The 17,751-nt window shown below is 41.8% G+C and overlaps 1 protein-coding gene across 1 annotated transcript in view; it reads left to right on the top strand.

Annotated features, from left to right (window-relative positions):
• The window catches only part of MCPH1 (microcephalin 1), a 147,538-nt gene that overhangs the window by 18,980 nt on the left and 110,807 nt on the right, over nucleotides 1–17,751 (top strand). The window contains exons 9-13 of the mRNA XM_060231234.1: nucleotides 2,858–3,212; nucleotides 4,463–4,582; nucleotides 5,598–5,810; nucleotides 15,040–15,149; nucleotides 16,605–16,642. Coding sequence (XP_060087217.1) covers nucleotides 2,858–3,212; nucleotides 4,463–4,582; nucleotides 5,598–5,810; nucleotides 15,040–15,149; nucleotides 16,605–16,642 — 836 coding nt within the window. The remainder of the gene's footprint in view (nucleotides 1–2,857; nucleotides 3,213–4,462; nucleotides 4,583–5,597; nucleotides 5,811–15,039; nucleotides 15,150–16,604; nucleotides 16,643–17,751) is intronic.

Here is a 17,751-nt window from a genome sequence, read left to right on the forward strand (position 1 = left end):
CACTGTTAGCAACCAGAGGACCTCTGGCCTGACAGCAACACCAGAGCCCTGGGAGAAATGGGAGTCCTGCTGCCAGGCTACAAATGGATGAAGATCATGTGATGAAGCATGTCTCTGCTGTGATCCATGCTAGCCTGCGGGAGTGGGTGCCCATGGGTGACAGTCTCAGATGCTGGTGTCAACATGCTGGCAGAGGTGAAGGCTATGGGCCTCAATAGCATCATCTGCATGGTGCACACCCTGCACCTGGTGGTGAGGGATGTTCTTGGGCAGGGGAGTCAGCTGCCTGACTTGGCCTAAGGTGAATCAAGCGGTAGCCCCACTGTGGCCTGCCACGTGCCAACCCCTGCCTCCCAAGGCCACCATTAGCTGGGCAGGGAGCCATAGGGCAGTGCCAGGGAGGAGAGTGGCCAGCTGGCGCTGTCTCCAGGCATGCAGTGGGTAGGCAAGGCAGTCCAAAAGGCCAAACTCTGTTCTCTGAATGCTCCATGAGGGGGCCATGGCTATCCTCCGTGTAGCAGCAGGGTTGGGGACTGCCAGATGCCCCTTGGGCTCTCTGCACCTAGACCTGGCTACCTCCAGGGCTCTCTGGTGGGCCCAACTCGGCAGGTGAAGGGAGGTCAGTAAAATTGGAGCTTGGTAGCTCCAGGCATATTGGTGAAGAACTCAGGAATCCAGGCTGGGCGAGGAGGTGAGATCTGGGCAAAGGGGTAGGTGTATCTCACCCCAACCTTCACTGCCAGCAGCCTTTGAGTCCATGCCAAGCAGGCAGGGCAGCATCCAGGCACTTGCCTGCTACTTGGGGAGGGGGGGTGGAGTGAGTAAAGTGAGCTGCTTTGCCCTCTGATGCCTTTACAGCTTGGGGGGCTATGGGCTTGCAAGGGAAGAGGCCACTTAAAGGCCACTTTGATTAAATGCCTCCTGAAAAATTCAAAAGCCCTCCCACATTTCAAATCCTGTCTATGCTGAGCCCTCTGAACCTGCTTAATCCAATCCCCTGAAGTACTGGTCACACAAGGCAGCCATCTGGCTTGACCTTTCCTCCATGGTCATGAACTTACTGTCCTGCCTCCTCACCCAGTGTCCAGAGTGGCCAGGTTTTCTTCCATGTGAAAGACATTCTCAGCCCCCATAGCTCACTCCTGGACCAGGCTATGGTGGATGAGTTGCTTCCACCCAGGGTGGCTTTCAAGAGTATTCTCACTCCAGCCCCCCACAGCTTGCCCCTCTGGTCCATCTATTATAGCCAGACAGAGGGGCTCAGCTTCTGAGTTCCTTGGCTGAGGACACACCCACCCACTCAACACCCTTCTGTGCTTTGAGGGTGAGAGAGGGGGGCAAGGGTTCCTCATTGAGGGGGGGAAAGTCTACCCCCCCAATCCCACAGGCTCCCATACCTGTGGAACAAGCCCGTCCTGCCCAGCTGTTCTGGAGTGTAACCAAGGGTCGCGGCAGAGCCTGTTTTGCCTACTATGGTTTTGGGGATGGACTGAGATACAGAAGAGCTATAGAGCCACCAGTGCCTTCCTGCTTCAGCCATACAGAGGTTCTCAGTCATCCCAGGATGGGTTCCTCCAACTGGGGGACCATGCACCTCTCCTTTTGATATTTTTGGTCCTGAGCCACCAATACCTGGTGACAGCCATGCAGAGGGTCTCACCATCAAGTGCCTGGTTCCTTACCTCTTTGGGATATTTTAGGATCTGGTCCGCCAGTGCCCTCCTGCTACAGCCATGCAGAGTCTCAGTCATCAGGTGCTGCCAGGTTCCTCTAATCAGAGGACTGCCTCCCTTAGGCAATTGATGCAATTGCTTACCTTGTCAGTGAGATGCTTGGCCTGGATGGAAAAGCATGGGGTTCCGGCAGGTGCCAGGTTCATCAGCTGAGGAGCCAAGCCACATACCTCTTTAGGGTTTGTAGAATCTTTCGGGATCAAGTGCCGTGTTCTACTGGAGAAAGTTTTCCTTCCAGACGTTTCTTTCTCAGCTGCGGAGAACATCCTCAGTGGCGTTGCAGCCGGAGCAGGCGCTCAGACCTTCTTGGCTGCTGTGCATTGAGTGACACACCACTCAATGCACAGCAGCCAAGAAGGTCTGAGTGCCTGCTCCGGCTGCAACGCCACTGAGGATGTTCTCCGCAGCTGAGAACGAAACGTCTGGAAGGAAAACTTTCTCCAGTAGAACACGGCACTTGATCCCAAAAGATTCTACAAACCCTAATGATGTTACCAGCCGTGAAAACCTGAAATCTTTGATAACACATACCTCTTGTTGGAATATTAACACCCCCTCCTCACAAGCTGTATCCCCCCAGAAGTTAAGGGTGGCTCCAAGCCTCCCACAGTTTACCAGCGTCTTTCACATTTTTTTTCCTCTGGTGGACACAAAGCTGTGAGCCATCACTGGTCTTCCTGCTACAGCCACACAGAGAGACTTGGTCATCAGGTGCCAGGTTCCTTATTGGAGGAGCCACACATCTCTTGTCAATATTTTTCCTCCTACTACTAAGCTACCAGCACCACCTGACCTGCTACAGCCAAGCAGGGGGACTCAAGGCAGGTGCCAATTTCCTTGACTGAGAAACTGCACCTCCTCATTGGGATATTTTAACTCCTCCACCTCACAAGCTGTCCAGTGGACTCAGGGCCACCTGGGAGAATGCCAGAAACACAATCCTTGTTGGAGACTTGCCAGTGGTTGCCTTGGCTGGTGTCTTGTCTGTCCCTCCAAGAACATTTCTGTCTCAAGAACATTGCTGTGGGGGGGGCGTGGCTTTGGCGCCAAAGAAGATGGCCATTTAATAGAATAGTTCTCTTCCCCAGGCCTTTCTGAATCTTTTTTTCTACGTTCTAAATCAGAACTACGACTATCAGATTATGGGCAAAAATAGGACTGAGAAAGCATCTTCCAGTGATAAGGCTATTTCTACTTTCTTCCCTAAGCAACCCACAGGAAAAACCTCAGAGCCAGATTCCTCAGACGACAATAACATGGCAACCAAAGAAGGGACCACGGGCCCAATGTTCCCATCTTCTCCTGATCCAGAGCTGGCTTCTCTTCTGGCCTCAATGGAGCTTCGTCTAAAAGATACCATGGCCGCTCTGATAAAACCTCTGACTGATCAATTTTCCGAATTTGAACAGGCACTTAACACAGTGCATCAGACAGCTGAGGGAGCAAAGGATCTTGGGCTTTCCTTAAAATACTTTACAGGCAGAAAAATGGCACCCTCCGGGATCGTGTATTAACACTAGAATCCACAGTGTGCCAAAATTACATTAAATTTCACGGTTTTAATTAACAGAGTACTTTAAACTCTGACATCTTACTATTTATGTATGACTGGCTGAAGCATGAACTCAATCTTTCTGATTTCTAACGTTTACCAATTAGGGCAGTTTAACAACCCAGCACGCCGGGGATCAAGAGACATTATTGCTTTCATCCCTGATGGTCGGGTGAGGAAAAGAGTCTGATGCTGCCCGAGCTAATGGCCACTTAAAATACCAAGGAGATCTGATCTCCTGCCCCCTGAAGTTCTTAGCAGATGCTGAAGCCTTAAACCCGTTCTTGAAGCTTTGCAGCAGGTTTACATTCACTACAAATGGAAAAATCTTACATCATTACATCATTATTTTAGAACATTTTTCTACTCTGAATGACAATAATTAATTCTTCATAACTTGTTTTCAGTGGAATAATTTTCTTATAGATTTAATCATTGTTTTTTATGGGGGGGGTTCAATCAACTGAATACAAGTTATTATTGATTGTCTTCTGATTTTTAAAATTCATTTCCTTTGTTGCGGTTTCTGATTAATTTTGGGTATATGATCTAGATTAACTCATTTGAGGTTATTTATTGCTTCCCATCTACTTGATTTTCTTTTTACCTCTCTCTTTCTTTAGCCTTAAGTGTTTTCCCCCCCTTGTCTTGATATTCCACTCCTGTGTCATCTTCACTCTTTATGTATTCTCTTTCCTCTGACCAGCTTTCTCTCTTTTTTTCTATCGCTAGCCCTATCTATCCCTCTTATTCTTCATTGCTGTCTTTCAACACATCACGAGTTACACCTGGAATATCACATCACTGAATGTCAGAGGTCTGCATAATCCTGTCAAACGCAAAAGAATTTTGAATAATTTTTCCAAGCTACATTCTGACATTATTTTGCTTCAGGAAACCCATCTTAGACCCCCGTCTGATGCTTCATTGAAAGCCTCATGGATTCAAACATAATATCATGCCCCAGGGAGGTCTGACTCTCGAGGTGTCTCTATTTTGATTTCCAAAAGAGTGAGATTTCAACTTCAGGCCACACAACGAGATCCTCGTGATCGTTTCATTAAGGGTATCTTGGATGACTTACAGGTTACCATTGCTTCGATATATGTGCCGAACAATGATTTTCTTGGAAGAGACCTTTGGTGCTCTGCATGATTTTCTCTGCATGATTTGGAAGAGACCTTTGGTGCTCTGCATGATTTTCAAGATGGTGAACTTCTTATTGGAGGAGACTTTAACCTCATCAATGACTATGCTCTTGATCGCTCACATCATTTTCCTCATCATTCTCGTCATCGTAACCAATCCAGCCAAAATGTCTGAACTCTTCAGAAGATTTCACCTATCAGATGTCTGGCACCTTCAACATGGCACTGAAAAAACTACACTTATTATTCCTCACAATTTGATGTCCACACCAGAATTGATTACATCCTTCTATCTGACTCTCTCTTGAATAAAGTCACTCTCTTGAATGAAGTCTGCATCAGGTCTTCTTCCAAAGACCATCTTAGAAAAGAAAACAGGTCACTCTCTATCCCTTGGTTCTTTTATTTACAGCTAAACCATGCTTTTGCTACACTGGACTTTCAAAAAATTTTCCGCTCTCCACCCACTGACTTTGAACGTTTGCTACATTCCTCACCCTCCAACAACAAAGGCCTCATTGCTGCAATCTATTATATTCTACTCTGCTTGGACAGTTCGAGACCTCTGGGTCACCAGCTGATGTGGCATCAGGATTGCAATCTTTCTCTTTCTCCAGACCAGTGGGCTGACATATATTCATTTCCTCTCTGCTCCTCACCGATGATCAATACTAGACTACAGACATTTAAAATAATTACATCCTACTATCTGACTCTCTCTTGAATAAAGTCTTCGTCCCTGAAGCAATGTCGAGAGGCTCTCAAATTTGAAGTGCTATCCAGAATTCAACAGTTGGAGGCCCTCCACAAAGAGCGTGGTGGCAAAAAAAATTATAAAAAAACTAACCATGGAAAGGAAAATCTTGGAGTCACTGGAAAGTTTCCAAATTCAGAAAAATCTTCTATATATAAAGCAGAAGCATTGGTTTAATTCTCCTCGCTCATTGAAGCTACTTTCTTGGCGGGTCAAAGATAAGTTTGCATCTCGGTTCATCCATGCTTCTTGTAATATTAATGGTCAGCTCTGCAGTAAGACTTCAGACATTGTTAAAATATCTTGGACTACTATAAAAAATATTCATCTCGGAATCCCTCATCTTCCCTATGACTTTCTATCTCAGCGTCCCCAGATCAAGCATTTATCTGATCATCGCTTATTCTTAGATCGACCTTTTGCACCTTCCAAGATTTTGGACACTATTAAAAACCTCAAGACAAATCAGTCCACAGGCACAGATGGCTATTTGTTGGAATTCTACAAGAAATATGCTTACTTCCTTGTCCAACCCTTAACTGAAGTCTGCAATGAAGTACTCCAAACAGGTTCTCTACCTTCTACATGGAATGAAGCCTCAATCATTGTGTTGCCCAAAGCTGGTAAAGATCTCACAAATCCAGCTTCCTTCCATCCCATTTCACTGTTAAATCTAGATTACAAAATCTTTACTGCAACATTTGCCAAACGCATTAATACTCTAATTACAAGCTACATCCATTCGGACCAAGCTGGCTTTATGCCTGGATGGGAAATCACTGACAATATTCATAAAACTGTCATGTGAATCCTCCAAGTGTGCAGCAGTTCTACTTTCTCTCGATATCAAGAAAGCCTTTGACTCCCTGGAATCATCATATTTGCTATCCCCCCTAGAACACATGTCCTTTGGGACCACCTTCCTCAGTACCATCAAGGCCATTTATTCACAGCCATTGGTTCAGATCAACATCAATGGCCAATCAGACAAATTTACTTTGCAACGAGGAATGAGGCAGGTCTGCCCCCTGCCTCCTGCTCTCTTCGCATTAGCAATTGAACCTCTGGCAGCCTTGATTCGAAACAATATTAACATACAGGGAGTTAACTGTGGACCCCATACCATGAAATTAAGCATGTTCGCTAATGATATGCTGCTCTACATCTTCAATCCTGACTCTTCTATTCCTCATCTTCAAGCTTTGTTGTCAGCCTTCAGCTCAGTTTGCAAATCAACCAATCTAAATCGAGTATTCTCCCCCTTAACTTACCTGCTGCTTCAGAGACATCCCTTTGACAGTGCTACTCATTTCTGTGGTTTAAGTCCTCCATCCCATATTTAGATATCAAGCAACCTAATGACCTCTCTCAATTGCTACCTCTCAATTTCAAGGTGAAATTTGAAGATATATGTTCTGACTTTATCAAATAGGATAAATTGGCTTTTCCTTTGCAGATAGATTACATCTATTAAAATCTTTTGCCCTTCCAAAACTTTTATACCTCTTCCGCACCATTCCAATTGTCATTCCTTTGTCACTCCTTTGTAAATGGCAAGCATCGTTCAGTTCCTTTTTATGGAACTATAAGAAGCCAAGGGTTGGTTTCCACGTTATTCGTCATCGCAGTTCTGCTGGGAGACTTAATTTTCCAGACTTACTACTCTACTACAGAACAGCATTATTAACTAATGTGGTGAAAATGGCATGTTTTGGTGACTCAGCGGAGTGGTCAAAACCATTCACATCTCTTACAACCATTATCCCCTCACAACTCTGTCTGGTCTACCTCCAGCCATCAACCTCCTAGACTCAAAAGAAATCCTATGCTACATGCAGTTTTTAAGACCTGGAACTCTTTCCATAAACATTTGGTCCCTGAACTCTTCCGTTACTCCTCCATCTCTAACCAGGCTTGGTTTCCTCCTGGTCACTCCTCTTCAGTTCTTCAATCCTGGAAAGCTGCAAATGTTTCCCGAATCAAGGATATTTCCTCTTCATCAGGTCTTCTTCCAAAGACCATCTTGGAAAAGAAAACAGGTCAATCTATCCCTTGGTTCTTTTATTTACAGCTAAACCATGCCTTTGCTACACTGGACCTTCAAAACATTTTCCACTCTCCACCCACTGACTTTGAACGTTTGCTACATTCCTCACCCTCCAACAACAAAGGCCTCATTGCTATGATCTGTGATATTCTACTCCGCTTGGACAGTTCGAGACCTCTGAGTCACCAGCTGACGTGGCATCAGGATTGCAATCTTTCCCTTTCTCCAGACCAATGGGCTGACATATATTCATCTCCTCTCTGCTCCTCGCTGGTGATCAATACTAGACAACAGACATTTGAAATAATTAATCGTTGGTATCTCACACCTGTCCGGCTTGCTTCCTTTTCAAAATCTACCTCTCCTTTATGCTGGAAGAAATGTGGCCAACTAGGCACCTTCACTCACTGTTGGTGGGAATTTCCAGTGGTAATGAAATTTTGGACTGAAGTTCTTCATCGGATTCAACATCACCTCCTGCCATATACGGTAACTCTCGATCCTGCTCTCATCTTCTTGAATTTTTGGGACTCCCTTTCTAGCCCTACACTGCAACAGGAACTAATTGTCAGGTTACTAGTTGCTGCCAAAGCCTCAATTGCGTCTTTCTGGAAGGCTCCCACTGTTACCACCTGGCTCTCAAAGGTGTGGGAGCATTTCATTATGGAAAAAATCCAATCTAACCTACAACACTCTAATCCCTCTAACTTTTTTGCCAAATGGTTTCCTTTTGTCGATTGTTACTTCTCAAGAAATTCCTCCTTATGCCACTTCACAAATGTCTTTGGTCTACTTTTAATTGTCTTTGCCCTGCTTTATTTCTTACTCTTCTTTCTTGACACAGGAGTGGATACTACTGTTTAGCTGTGATTTCTGTTTCTTTTATTCGTCTTATTCCTACTGTATGCTCAGTTTCCTTCCCCCCCTTCTTTATTCCTTCTTTCTCTCCTTTCCTCCCTTTCTCCTCATCAAACCTCATACTTTGTGTAGTTCTATACTGAGTGAATTTACTATTATTTTTACATACTTCAGGGTCTCCTATTAAGTTATTGAACATTTTCCTAATAGTTTTACAGTATGCAAAGCTCTATAGTTTAGTTTATACAAACTTTTGATTCATTTCATACTGCTGCTTGTCATGTTACTTGCATTTTGAGTATCTACTTATTTACTGATTTTACTTTTCTTTCTGTATATCTCTGAGTTTTCTCAATAAATTTTTGAAAAGTTAAAAAAACAAAACAAAACATTGCTGTGCCCCCAAAGAGGATTTTTGTCCCACCAAAACTATTTCTGTTCTCCCAAGAATAATTATGTTTCCCCAAGAATCTGTGCTTCCAGCCTCTCACCCACATACGCTTCCTCACCACATCTGTCCACCCAAGAATAGCCCATCCCATTGGGGAAATAAATTCCAGTTGTGGCCAGCCACTTAGAAGGCTTTCCCCTTACCCATCCCACTGGGGAGATGGATTCTGATAGTTATTTGGGTGATAAATGCTAACGAAAATTGATACTTTTTTTCTCAAATGTGTTCTGAGAATGGAAGACTTCTGAAAAGTTTAGATTATGGTATGACAACTGAAGATGGTCGTTATTGTGAAAAATATGTGAAATGTAATTTAGTAAGTTTTTAATGTCGTTCTGGTTTAAATAAACTGATTAACATAGCAGGGTTGAATGTTGTATAAAGAATAAAAAAGCCTTTTCAACTTTCTGTAACATACATGGTGGTTTGAGAATTCCTTACATAAAAATCATTTGTTCTGTAAAAGGAGAAGCTTCGAAAATAAGTGTTTGGCTTCTGTACTTTATGCCAGGGCTTCCAGCAGATGAACCACAAGGGAATTGGAGCCTACTGCCTAAATATTTGTGGTCCTGGGACAATTTTAACTTTGTATTGCGTGTGATTTGCTTCTGCTTTTTTGGTTTACTGTCCCTTTAAAACTGGAAGGTGCTCAGTGTGGTTGTATAAAGTTCTTAGTTCCTGCTCACTTAGTATTTTCAGAAGTGGAAGGCAGAACAAGCACTCCCTGGTTGACAATTTGCGAGGCAAATGGTGCTTGGCAGCCTAGGGCTGAATGGCTTATTCAACCCTTTCTGATCTCTTTGCGCTCCTGGTGCTGCTAGGAAGTCTCTGAAGATAGGGGAAGGCAAGGAGACATCAGACTGAACCAGGCTTCATTTGTTTTTTTAAAAATCAGTACTGTTTTGATGAGTGCCACAAGAAAACATTAAAGTATAGAACCAGATCCACCCCCCATGCACACACACTTTTAAATGAAAATATTTTGTTGTAGGTGAAGAAACTAAATGGGCAGAAAGTAAGGTTTTAATTAATAGACCTTATCAAGCAGCTTTTCTGACAGAGCGGATCCAGTGTACTTCCCCCCCCCCCCTTATCCCATGGTCTTCTGTCTATTTACTAACAGGCTTCAGTTTTAAAAACAATGCCTCAAGGAAGAGGTTCTTAGACAGTGTGGCTGAGCCAATAAGTCACACCAGAGCTGGGAGATCAAGTCAGCATAGGAATAATCTTTATTTGCAAACAAATGAAGATGTGTTGGCCAAAATTCAGCCTCCAAACCTCAATGATACAGTGGTAACACATAATTTTATACCTGAGGTTGCCCCTCCTCTAAAACACCTCCTTATGACATTATTGAGCATGCTCAATTGAACTTTCTTTGTTTAAAACTTGAGCATGTGTACCAACAAAACATATTTGTCAGCACGCTTTGAATTGGTGGTGCTTTTGACCCCACCAATGATATAATAAATGGAAACCCATGTTTTGAGCCAAATTTCAAACCATGGTTCAAGGTTTCATTTCCAGACACTTAGTGAGCAATAGAAACCATAAATTTCAAATAACGAGGGTTTAAAAGACATACAGCTTACATAGTGAATTTCACTACAGCTAATTAACAAAGAAGATACGTGTTGAGCTCCAGGTCATCTTCCTTTCTGTTTCTCCAATTGTGTGCAACAAGTGTTTCGTCTAAAAGCCTCATTGAGGACTAGAGCTCCTTATGTGTGCCAAGTTTAGCTGGCTAGCAACTTTAAAATGCAGCTGTGTGTCTGTGAAAGAATATTGTTTCAAGGCCAAATTAAAAGTTGCCTTCCTTTTGCTTAAAGCAGTGTTTCACAACCTTTTCAAGGTAGTGGTACCCTTGACCTCACTCTTCATATTTCACAGTACCCCTGAGGAAAACACCTATTTAAAAAAAAAACCGATTTACTTTCTAGTTACACAAGAGTCATAATTGTTTATTGCTGCTGAGTTTCTGTTTATTAATTAATGATGTGAAAATAAATTAATTTAAACTACTTAAATTAAGGCAGAATAGCCAATAGCATGTAAGAAAAAACAGGTTAACAGTGCAATCCTAAATGGAGTTTCATTCTTCTAAATTCATCGATGTCAGTGGGTTTAGGGTGTGACTCTGTTTAACGCAGTATGGTTAGCCCTTGATTGGGTGCACTACAACTTTTTAGCCATTCATCCAAGAGTGGCTACTCCAAACATGGCTGGCGCATGGGAGTAGGCCATGTAGCCGGCTGCCTAGGGCACTGCATGCCTACGGGTTGCCACTGTTCACTGCCTGCTGCTGATTGGCACAGCACGCACAAGGAAGACACTGAGGAGGTGGGGCCAGGCAGTGCTGGAGGTGGCAGGTGTGGGGGGTTGGCTGGCATCGCGGTACTTCTACATTTCACAGTACCCCTAGGAAGTGTTTGCAGTACCCCAAGGTACCACAGAACCCTGGTTGGGAATTACTGGTTTAAAGAGTTCACATTTAAAGTTCAGGCCTATCCTTTTGACCCCAGCACCTGATCTGAATTGTTAATCAATAATCAGTATGAGGCTAGCAAAAATATTCTTGAGCCAAAGTAATTTTTTTAACCTTAAAGTGTATCATCACATTTCTCAGCCCTATTTGCCCCATTTTAACTATCTTTTTATTGCAATTTTGCTACCCTTGATTCTAATCCTATTTTTATGGGTGGCTGGCATTTACAACTGATTTATTGCACAGAGCATTATTTTATCTGTGGAATGGTGGCATTTTACCCACATGCAGCTTTTTAAAAAATAATATATTCCTATAAGACATACCAGGAGTGTTTCATGTTGGTTGCCAGAATGGTTGCTACCTCAGCCTCTTGAGATGGTTTTTATGGACCTCTGGAAATCAAGCTATGTATTTCTTGTAAGCACTTGATAGATAATCATAAACATTTCCACTACCACCTTGCAGCTTCCAGAAGATGCAGTGTATATGTATTACCAAGGCTTGAAAATTCAGCTATGTATCTGAGGCCAGAGATCTAAAGAACAAACAAAAAGTAAAACCTGCATGTAGCAGTATACCACAGCCTCAGGTATAATTCACTATCCAAGTAAAACAAGTGGTTTGCCTGTTTGACAAATGCACTTTCATACAAGGTATTTTGCTATGTGTATATGGCCCATCTCTGTAATCCAGCTCATTCTAAAATTGTAAAAAAAAACCCTGGATGACAAACTAAGCAGCGTGAAAGAAACTTAAGTAGAGTAATTATGCTCTTTTAGAATAATTATGAAAGTAAGTTGGATAGCAATGAAAATAAAGTTTTATTTTTGGTCAAAGTGCAGGCAGTGGGAGTGCATATTTCTTTTTTATTGGTTGTCATTGTGGTTTATATTGAAAGATGACAGTTCTCTAGGGAGGTGAGTTTGTCGTCACAAGAATTTCTCAGTCTCAAGAGTTTTATATTGAGAAACCTGTGAGTCGTTTGTAGAAAACTCATGGGAAATTTGGACTTTTTTTCCATTGTCAGTCTCTATGTGGAATGTTTTTAATTCTATAACAAACAATGAACATATACTAAGGTAAAAAGCGACCTTTATTTGAAATAAGCACAAATATTTTTGAATAACTGCTTCATACCTTTTTCAGGTAGAACTATGTGATTACTTACATTTATATTAAAAGTTTATTTGCTTCATATAGACATTGCCTTTGTGCAGTAGGTTAGGCTGAATGCCTTATTTTAACACACTACAGACTAAATTTATTCACATAAACTTTGCTCTTTGAAGGTCTCCCACTATAAATTTAATATAATATTTCAAATCCTCTTATACAAAGATGATACGTATTAGACCATGGGTGGGACCAAGTGGTATCCTTTGACTAATAGTCTGTCATTGGAGTAAGTTGTCTACTGTTGGTGGAAAGAGCTAGTTTTAGACAAATGGAAGAGTTCACTTAGTGGAAAGGAACTCTGGATCCAGTCAAATGTATATACATTTTAAAGGAGAAAAATATTTGCATAAATATTTGCATTTGATTACTTTTTTTTCCTCTGCAAACTAGTATGTAACTATAGCATCAACTAACTGATAAAATATCAATACACCTTGAGCTGAATGTCAGTCATAGCATAGCCACACTAGAAGAAAGGCCTAATACACTGGGCAATTTATGGAAAATTTTGACCCAGATCTATTCCTCATTAGCAGTTGCCCCACCCCCAGATTTCTACTTTCCCCTGCGCAAGTAATCAATTCCCCAGCAGTTGCTGTGCTGGTGCATTTGATCCACAGGTCCCTCCAATTTCCCTCACGGTTTCTTGCTCTCCAAAATGCGCCCATGCAGCAACTGGTGGGAAATCGATTGCTTGAGACGGGGAAAGCAGAAGCCTGGGGGGCAGAGCAACTGCTACTGAGCAATCAGTCCCAGTTTCATGATGGCTACAAACACAATCCCAGAATTGGTGAAAGCCACTACTTGTACTTCAGATCCTTGCCCATCCTGGCTGCTAAAATAATGTAAGGACCACATCAACAACCCTTAGCATCTAGTATAAATCAGTCACTAACTCAAAGCACTTTCTCTCTTCCACTCAAAGAAGAGGTTATCTGTCAGTTACTTAATAAACTATCCCTACAGAAAAAAGATGTTGCCACTTATTGCCCTGTCTCCTTTCTGGGCAAGGTGATTGAGATAGCAGTAGTAGTCCAACTCCAGATCTTCTTGAATTGCTTCAGTCTAAGCTGTGGGACAGAAACAGCTGTGATAGCTTTAGTTGATGCTTACTGTCTTAGAAAAAAGCATGCCTCTGTTGCTCATTAGTCTTAGCTGTAGCCTTTGATACAGGGGGTTATACTATATTGTTGAGGCATTTGGAGGCAAAAGTAGGTATCAAGGAATGTGTGTTAAACTACTTCAAATCATTCTAGAACTCAAAGGGTTCTTATTTGAAACCAGTTAGCAATGTGGGACTTATCCTATGGAGTTCCACAAGTGAAGTTCTGTCCCCCATGCTTTTCAATCTCTGTAAAATCCTTAGGACAAATAATTCATAGCTTTGGGGTTGGTTGTCATCAATATGCCAATAATACTCAGCTCTATATATCCTTATCTAGATCTCCTGGTAATGCAATTGGCTGAGTGAACAAGTTGAAACTAATCTTGAAAAGACAGAAGTAAAACTTTGGGAAGGCAGAGCTCTTGGAGAACATTGTGCTCCTCACTTTTGTTGGAGTTCAGCTGACCCTTACTGACTCAGCTAAGAGCCTCGGTTATACTAGACCCAATGTTGTTGCTTGAGAAGCAAGTTAATGCAGCTGTAAAAAAGTCTTTCTTCCAACTCAATCCACAAGATGGCCCGTTACTTTGATACAGCTGAATTGGCCACCTGGATCCATGCTACATTAAGATCAGCACTAGACTGCTGTAATACACTGTATATTAGCCACTCTTCAAAATCAGTTTGGAAACTCCAGTTGGTGGAGAATGCTACAGTTTGGTTATTAATGGGAGCTAGATAGAGCAAGCATATTACTCCCATTTTGCAGTCACTCCATTGGCTGCCCATCAGTCACTGGGTTCAATTTAAGGTATTGGCTATCTCAAACAAAGCCCTTCATGGCCTTAGACCCTCACAGTTGCAAGATCACCTCTTCCCCTATGCTCCACTATGATAGCTTTGCTCATCTGAGCAGGGCCTTCAGCAGATACCAGTGGGCAAAATGAACAGCTGCCCTTATATGCGTCTTCTCCATTGTGGCATCCACCTTGTAGAATGGTCTTCCAGAGGTGGTCAGGAACTTTCCAACTCAGTTGGCTTTCTGCAAACTTTGCAAAACTGTTATTCAAGAGAGCTTTCCTATGCAGGCAATAGGATTGCTCTCTACAAAAAGTTCACAAAATTACTTGGATAAATTAAGGGCTGTGGTCTATACCACTGTGGTCTATATCAGGGGTGGCCAACGGTAGCTCTCCAGATGTTTTTTGCCTACAACTCCCATCAGTCCCAGCCATTGGCCATGCTGGCTGGGGCTGATGGGAGTTGTAGGCAAAAAACATCTGGAGAGCTACTGTTGGCCACCCCTGGTCTATACTACTGTTTATAGCTTAGTGTAAGTAGAATCCTATTGTGTAATTTGACATCAGTTCATGTGTCATGTTAATACTTCAGTTTTCTTTTTAGATTTCTGGTTAGTTCTACAACACTAACCCTATTGTGTTGTTTATTGAATGTCGCATCCTGTTGATTCCTTTATTGACTCACTCTATGTAATCAACCTTGAGTCCCAATGACATGCAGGCTATAAGGTAATAATAATAAAGCTTATTACATACCTCTACATAGCTTATGACAACAAAAGAACCCTCAACGAATAACTTAAAAATGTAATACAAAATCTTGGACTATTGGTAAATATCTGATTCTATTCTTGTAAAAGTGTCCTGCAATGTTGCGTTTAATTTTCCTTATATGCCAAATTAACTTTGAATTAACTTAATTTTTAGAAGATGAAAATAAATTTTGCATCTATGATAAAGATTGCTCATCAGAAGTTCTTCATAATAAAGTGCATGAACCTAACGAAAAACTGAAAACCACTGGAAGAATGAAAAAGGTAAAACCTACCTAGTCAAAATATCCAGACTGACCCTGATTTAACTAGGGGCTTGTACACATGAGCAGTTGTATGGATAGCACATGTAGTTGAATAAAGACCAGTGTTTACAGAATTGTTTATTCCAAGCATTATTTTTTTTAAAAAAATAGGCTTTTATCTGACTGTTTTCTAGCAGCTGATTATTAAGGTGTGTTTTACAGTTACAGTCAACAATTCACTGTACTTTTTTCAACTAAACAGGCTGGAGCCCAGGAATATTGATTCTAGCCACTCCCCTGTTTTTGAAGAGTGGGGAAAATCCTACACATTTAGGTTCTGTTCCAGGCTTCAGATCGATACATAAAGCTCGGGAAGAGGAACAGCCATCTGAGCCCACTCCTTCTTACATGTGTTGATTATCCAGCTTATGAAGATATTAAAAAGGAGGTGTGGAGTGGGGTGGATCTTTGGGAACGGAAGCTGTTAAGGAACAAGTTAGAAAAGCTTTGGTAGTCAGCTTTTGGTGCATGGGCCAATTGCAAAGTCTCAAAAAGAGTTGTGCTTTAGATGGGATTGTCTTCTAGTCTTAAAAGAAAGTATATAAATATGAAGTCATGTTTTTACAGAGATTGCCCACCTGGACATTTAAAAAAACATATTTCTCCAGTATGTCAAAATGGCCTGGTATGATATGCTATAGTAATACTGAAGACCTGTTTATTGTGCTAAGGAAAGAGTACTTGAAAGGGGAAATATAAGGAGCAGTAGGTTGTTAGTGTTAATAAATGAAATTTGCTTTAACTAGAACTATAAGCTATCTTTTTCTTTTACCATCTAGTCATGTTTTATGATTAGTGGGTCTTATTCTGGGAATTGTGGGTGTTTTCTTTTTAAAAGTATATGATTTTGTATTAGCATGCTCACAGCTGTCTTTAAAAACAAAACAAAAACTGAGAATAGATCCTAGAACCCAAAAGCCTGTTGCATGTGTATTAAGCAGATTCTGATTTTTCCTTCCAGCTGCAGCCATTTTGTGCTATGTTGGCTGTGATTCAGAGGGTCGCCCAAGTTTCAGATTCTTTTATGGGTGCAAAGGGCTTGATAGCCTCTGTGTGTGCATAGATCACTATGTGCAGCCTTCTGCTTCCTGGCAGTTGAATGTAAAGAAATTAAATTCTGATTGTATATTAAAGGAGAGTGCTGTATAATTAGCATAAGAAAAAAGGATTGTTTTCTTTTATCAAAACCTGTTCATTTAAAAGGATGCATGTCTTCCCCAGTAATAAATGTGCCAGATAAGCAAACCTGCTATTCATGAATCCCATTACTGTCCAAACAACCTACTATATTTTCCCTCATAGGCAAAATTTTAGTCTTCGTATAGTTTACCATCTTTTACAAAGTTTGTGACTGCACTGATTTTATGAAACAGAATATTCATTTATTTTCGTTGTTCTTCCTTTAAATTTTTAGCCACTGAGAACATTAGTCATGACAAGTATGTCTTTTGAGTAAGTAGTAAATATTTTTGTGTCTTTTTGTCATGATAAAATTAGAGGTTAAATATGCTTCATTATAAAACTAGCTCAGTCAAGACAATTTTCCAAACTCGATGCTTTGGACTAGAGTTGGAAACTAGTATAGATTGCTATGTTACCTAAAACACAAAGCTATGGATAGTACTTTCAGTACCCGTACTGGAAATCCATTTCAAACTATGAGGATGGAGTCAAATTATGACAAACAGTGAAACTTGCAGGACAGGACTTTCCTTCTCTCCTGTAGTCTGCTAAGCCCTCTGAAATGTTGTGCCTGCTGGTCAGAGAACTCACAACCATTTGGGAAGACGGAATCTACAGTGGGAGGGGGAAACTGGTAAAATCTAGACTCCCCTTCTCTGCCAGTAGAAATGCTGTAGTGTGTCATAATGCTGATGGAACAATATCCAGTACAGTTTCCAAATCTGGTTGGCGGGGAGGGAGACATGGCAGATTATGGTTAATAATGGAAAGGGAAAGCTACACAAAGATGGGGAGAAGGGAAGCCATGAAACCCTACAACTTGTTTTTTATCCCCAAACCATGGACTGAAAGATTGTTCGAAATGCATATACTGAATTTGTTTACAGGTCGAACCCAAAGAATACCGAATAGAGGTCCACTCAGAACAGATGCTTTTAATCCTCAATCTTTGTAGCTTCCATGACACCCAAGAAACTTCTAATGGGTGTCTGAACACTCTGGAATAGCATGGAATGCCATGTAGGAGGTTGCAGCTTGAGAGACAGATCTATGGAAATTGCAGCCTCCCTCTGACCTAAATGGAAGTGCCTTGTGCTCACTCACATGAGGCCTACTTTAGATCCATGCTATAGGCCATAGCTATAAACGAAATAGGTAATTACCAGGCCTTGAATTCAGCAGGAGCTCACAGGAGCACAGCTCCTGAACCTTTCTGAGGGTTCCCCCACCTGCCTTGTCCATTGAACAGTAGGTGCAGCTGCATAACAATCCTTGGATTAGGAGAGCAGGCAGGCAGCCAGGCACCAGGAGCTTTGCCACACTCACAGCAGCCCTCTTTAATCGCTGGAGAAGCGTGTGCCACCCTTTCTCCACTTCTT

This window comes from Heteronotia binoei, chromosome 1 (genome assembly GCF_032191835.1).
Source record: "Heteronotia binoei isolate CCM8104 ecotype False Entrance Well chromosome 1, APGP_CSIRO_Hbin_v1, whole genome shotgun sequence".
Classification (NCBI taxonomy): Eukaryota; Metazoa; Chordata; class Lepidosauria; order Squamata; family Gekkonidae; genus Heteronotia; species Heteronotia binoei.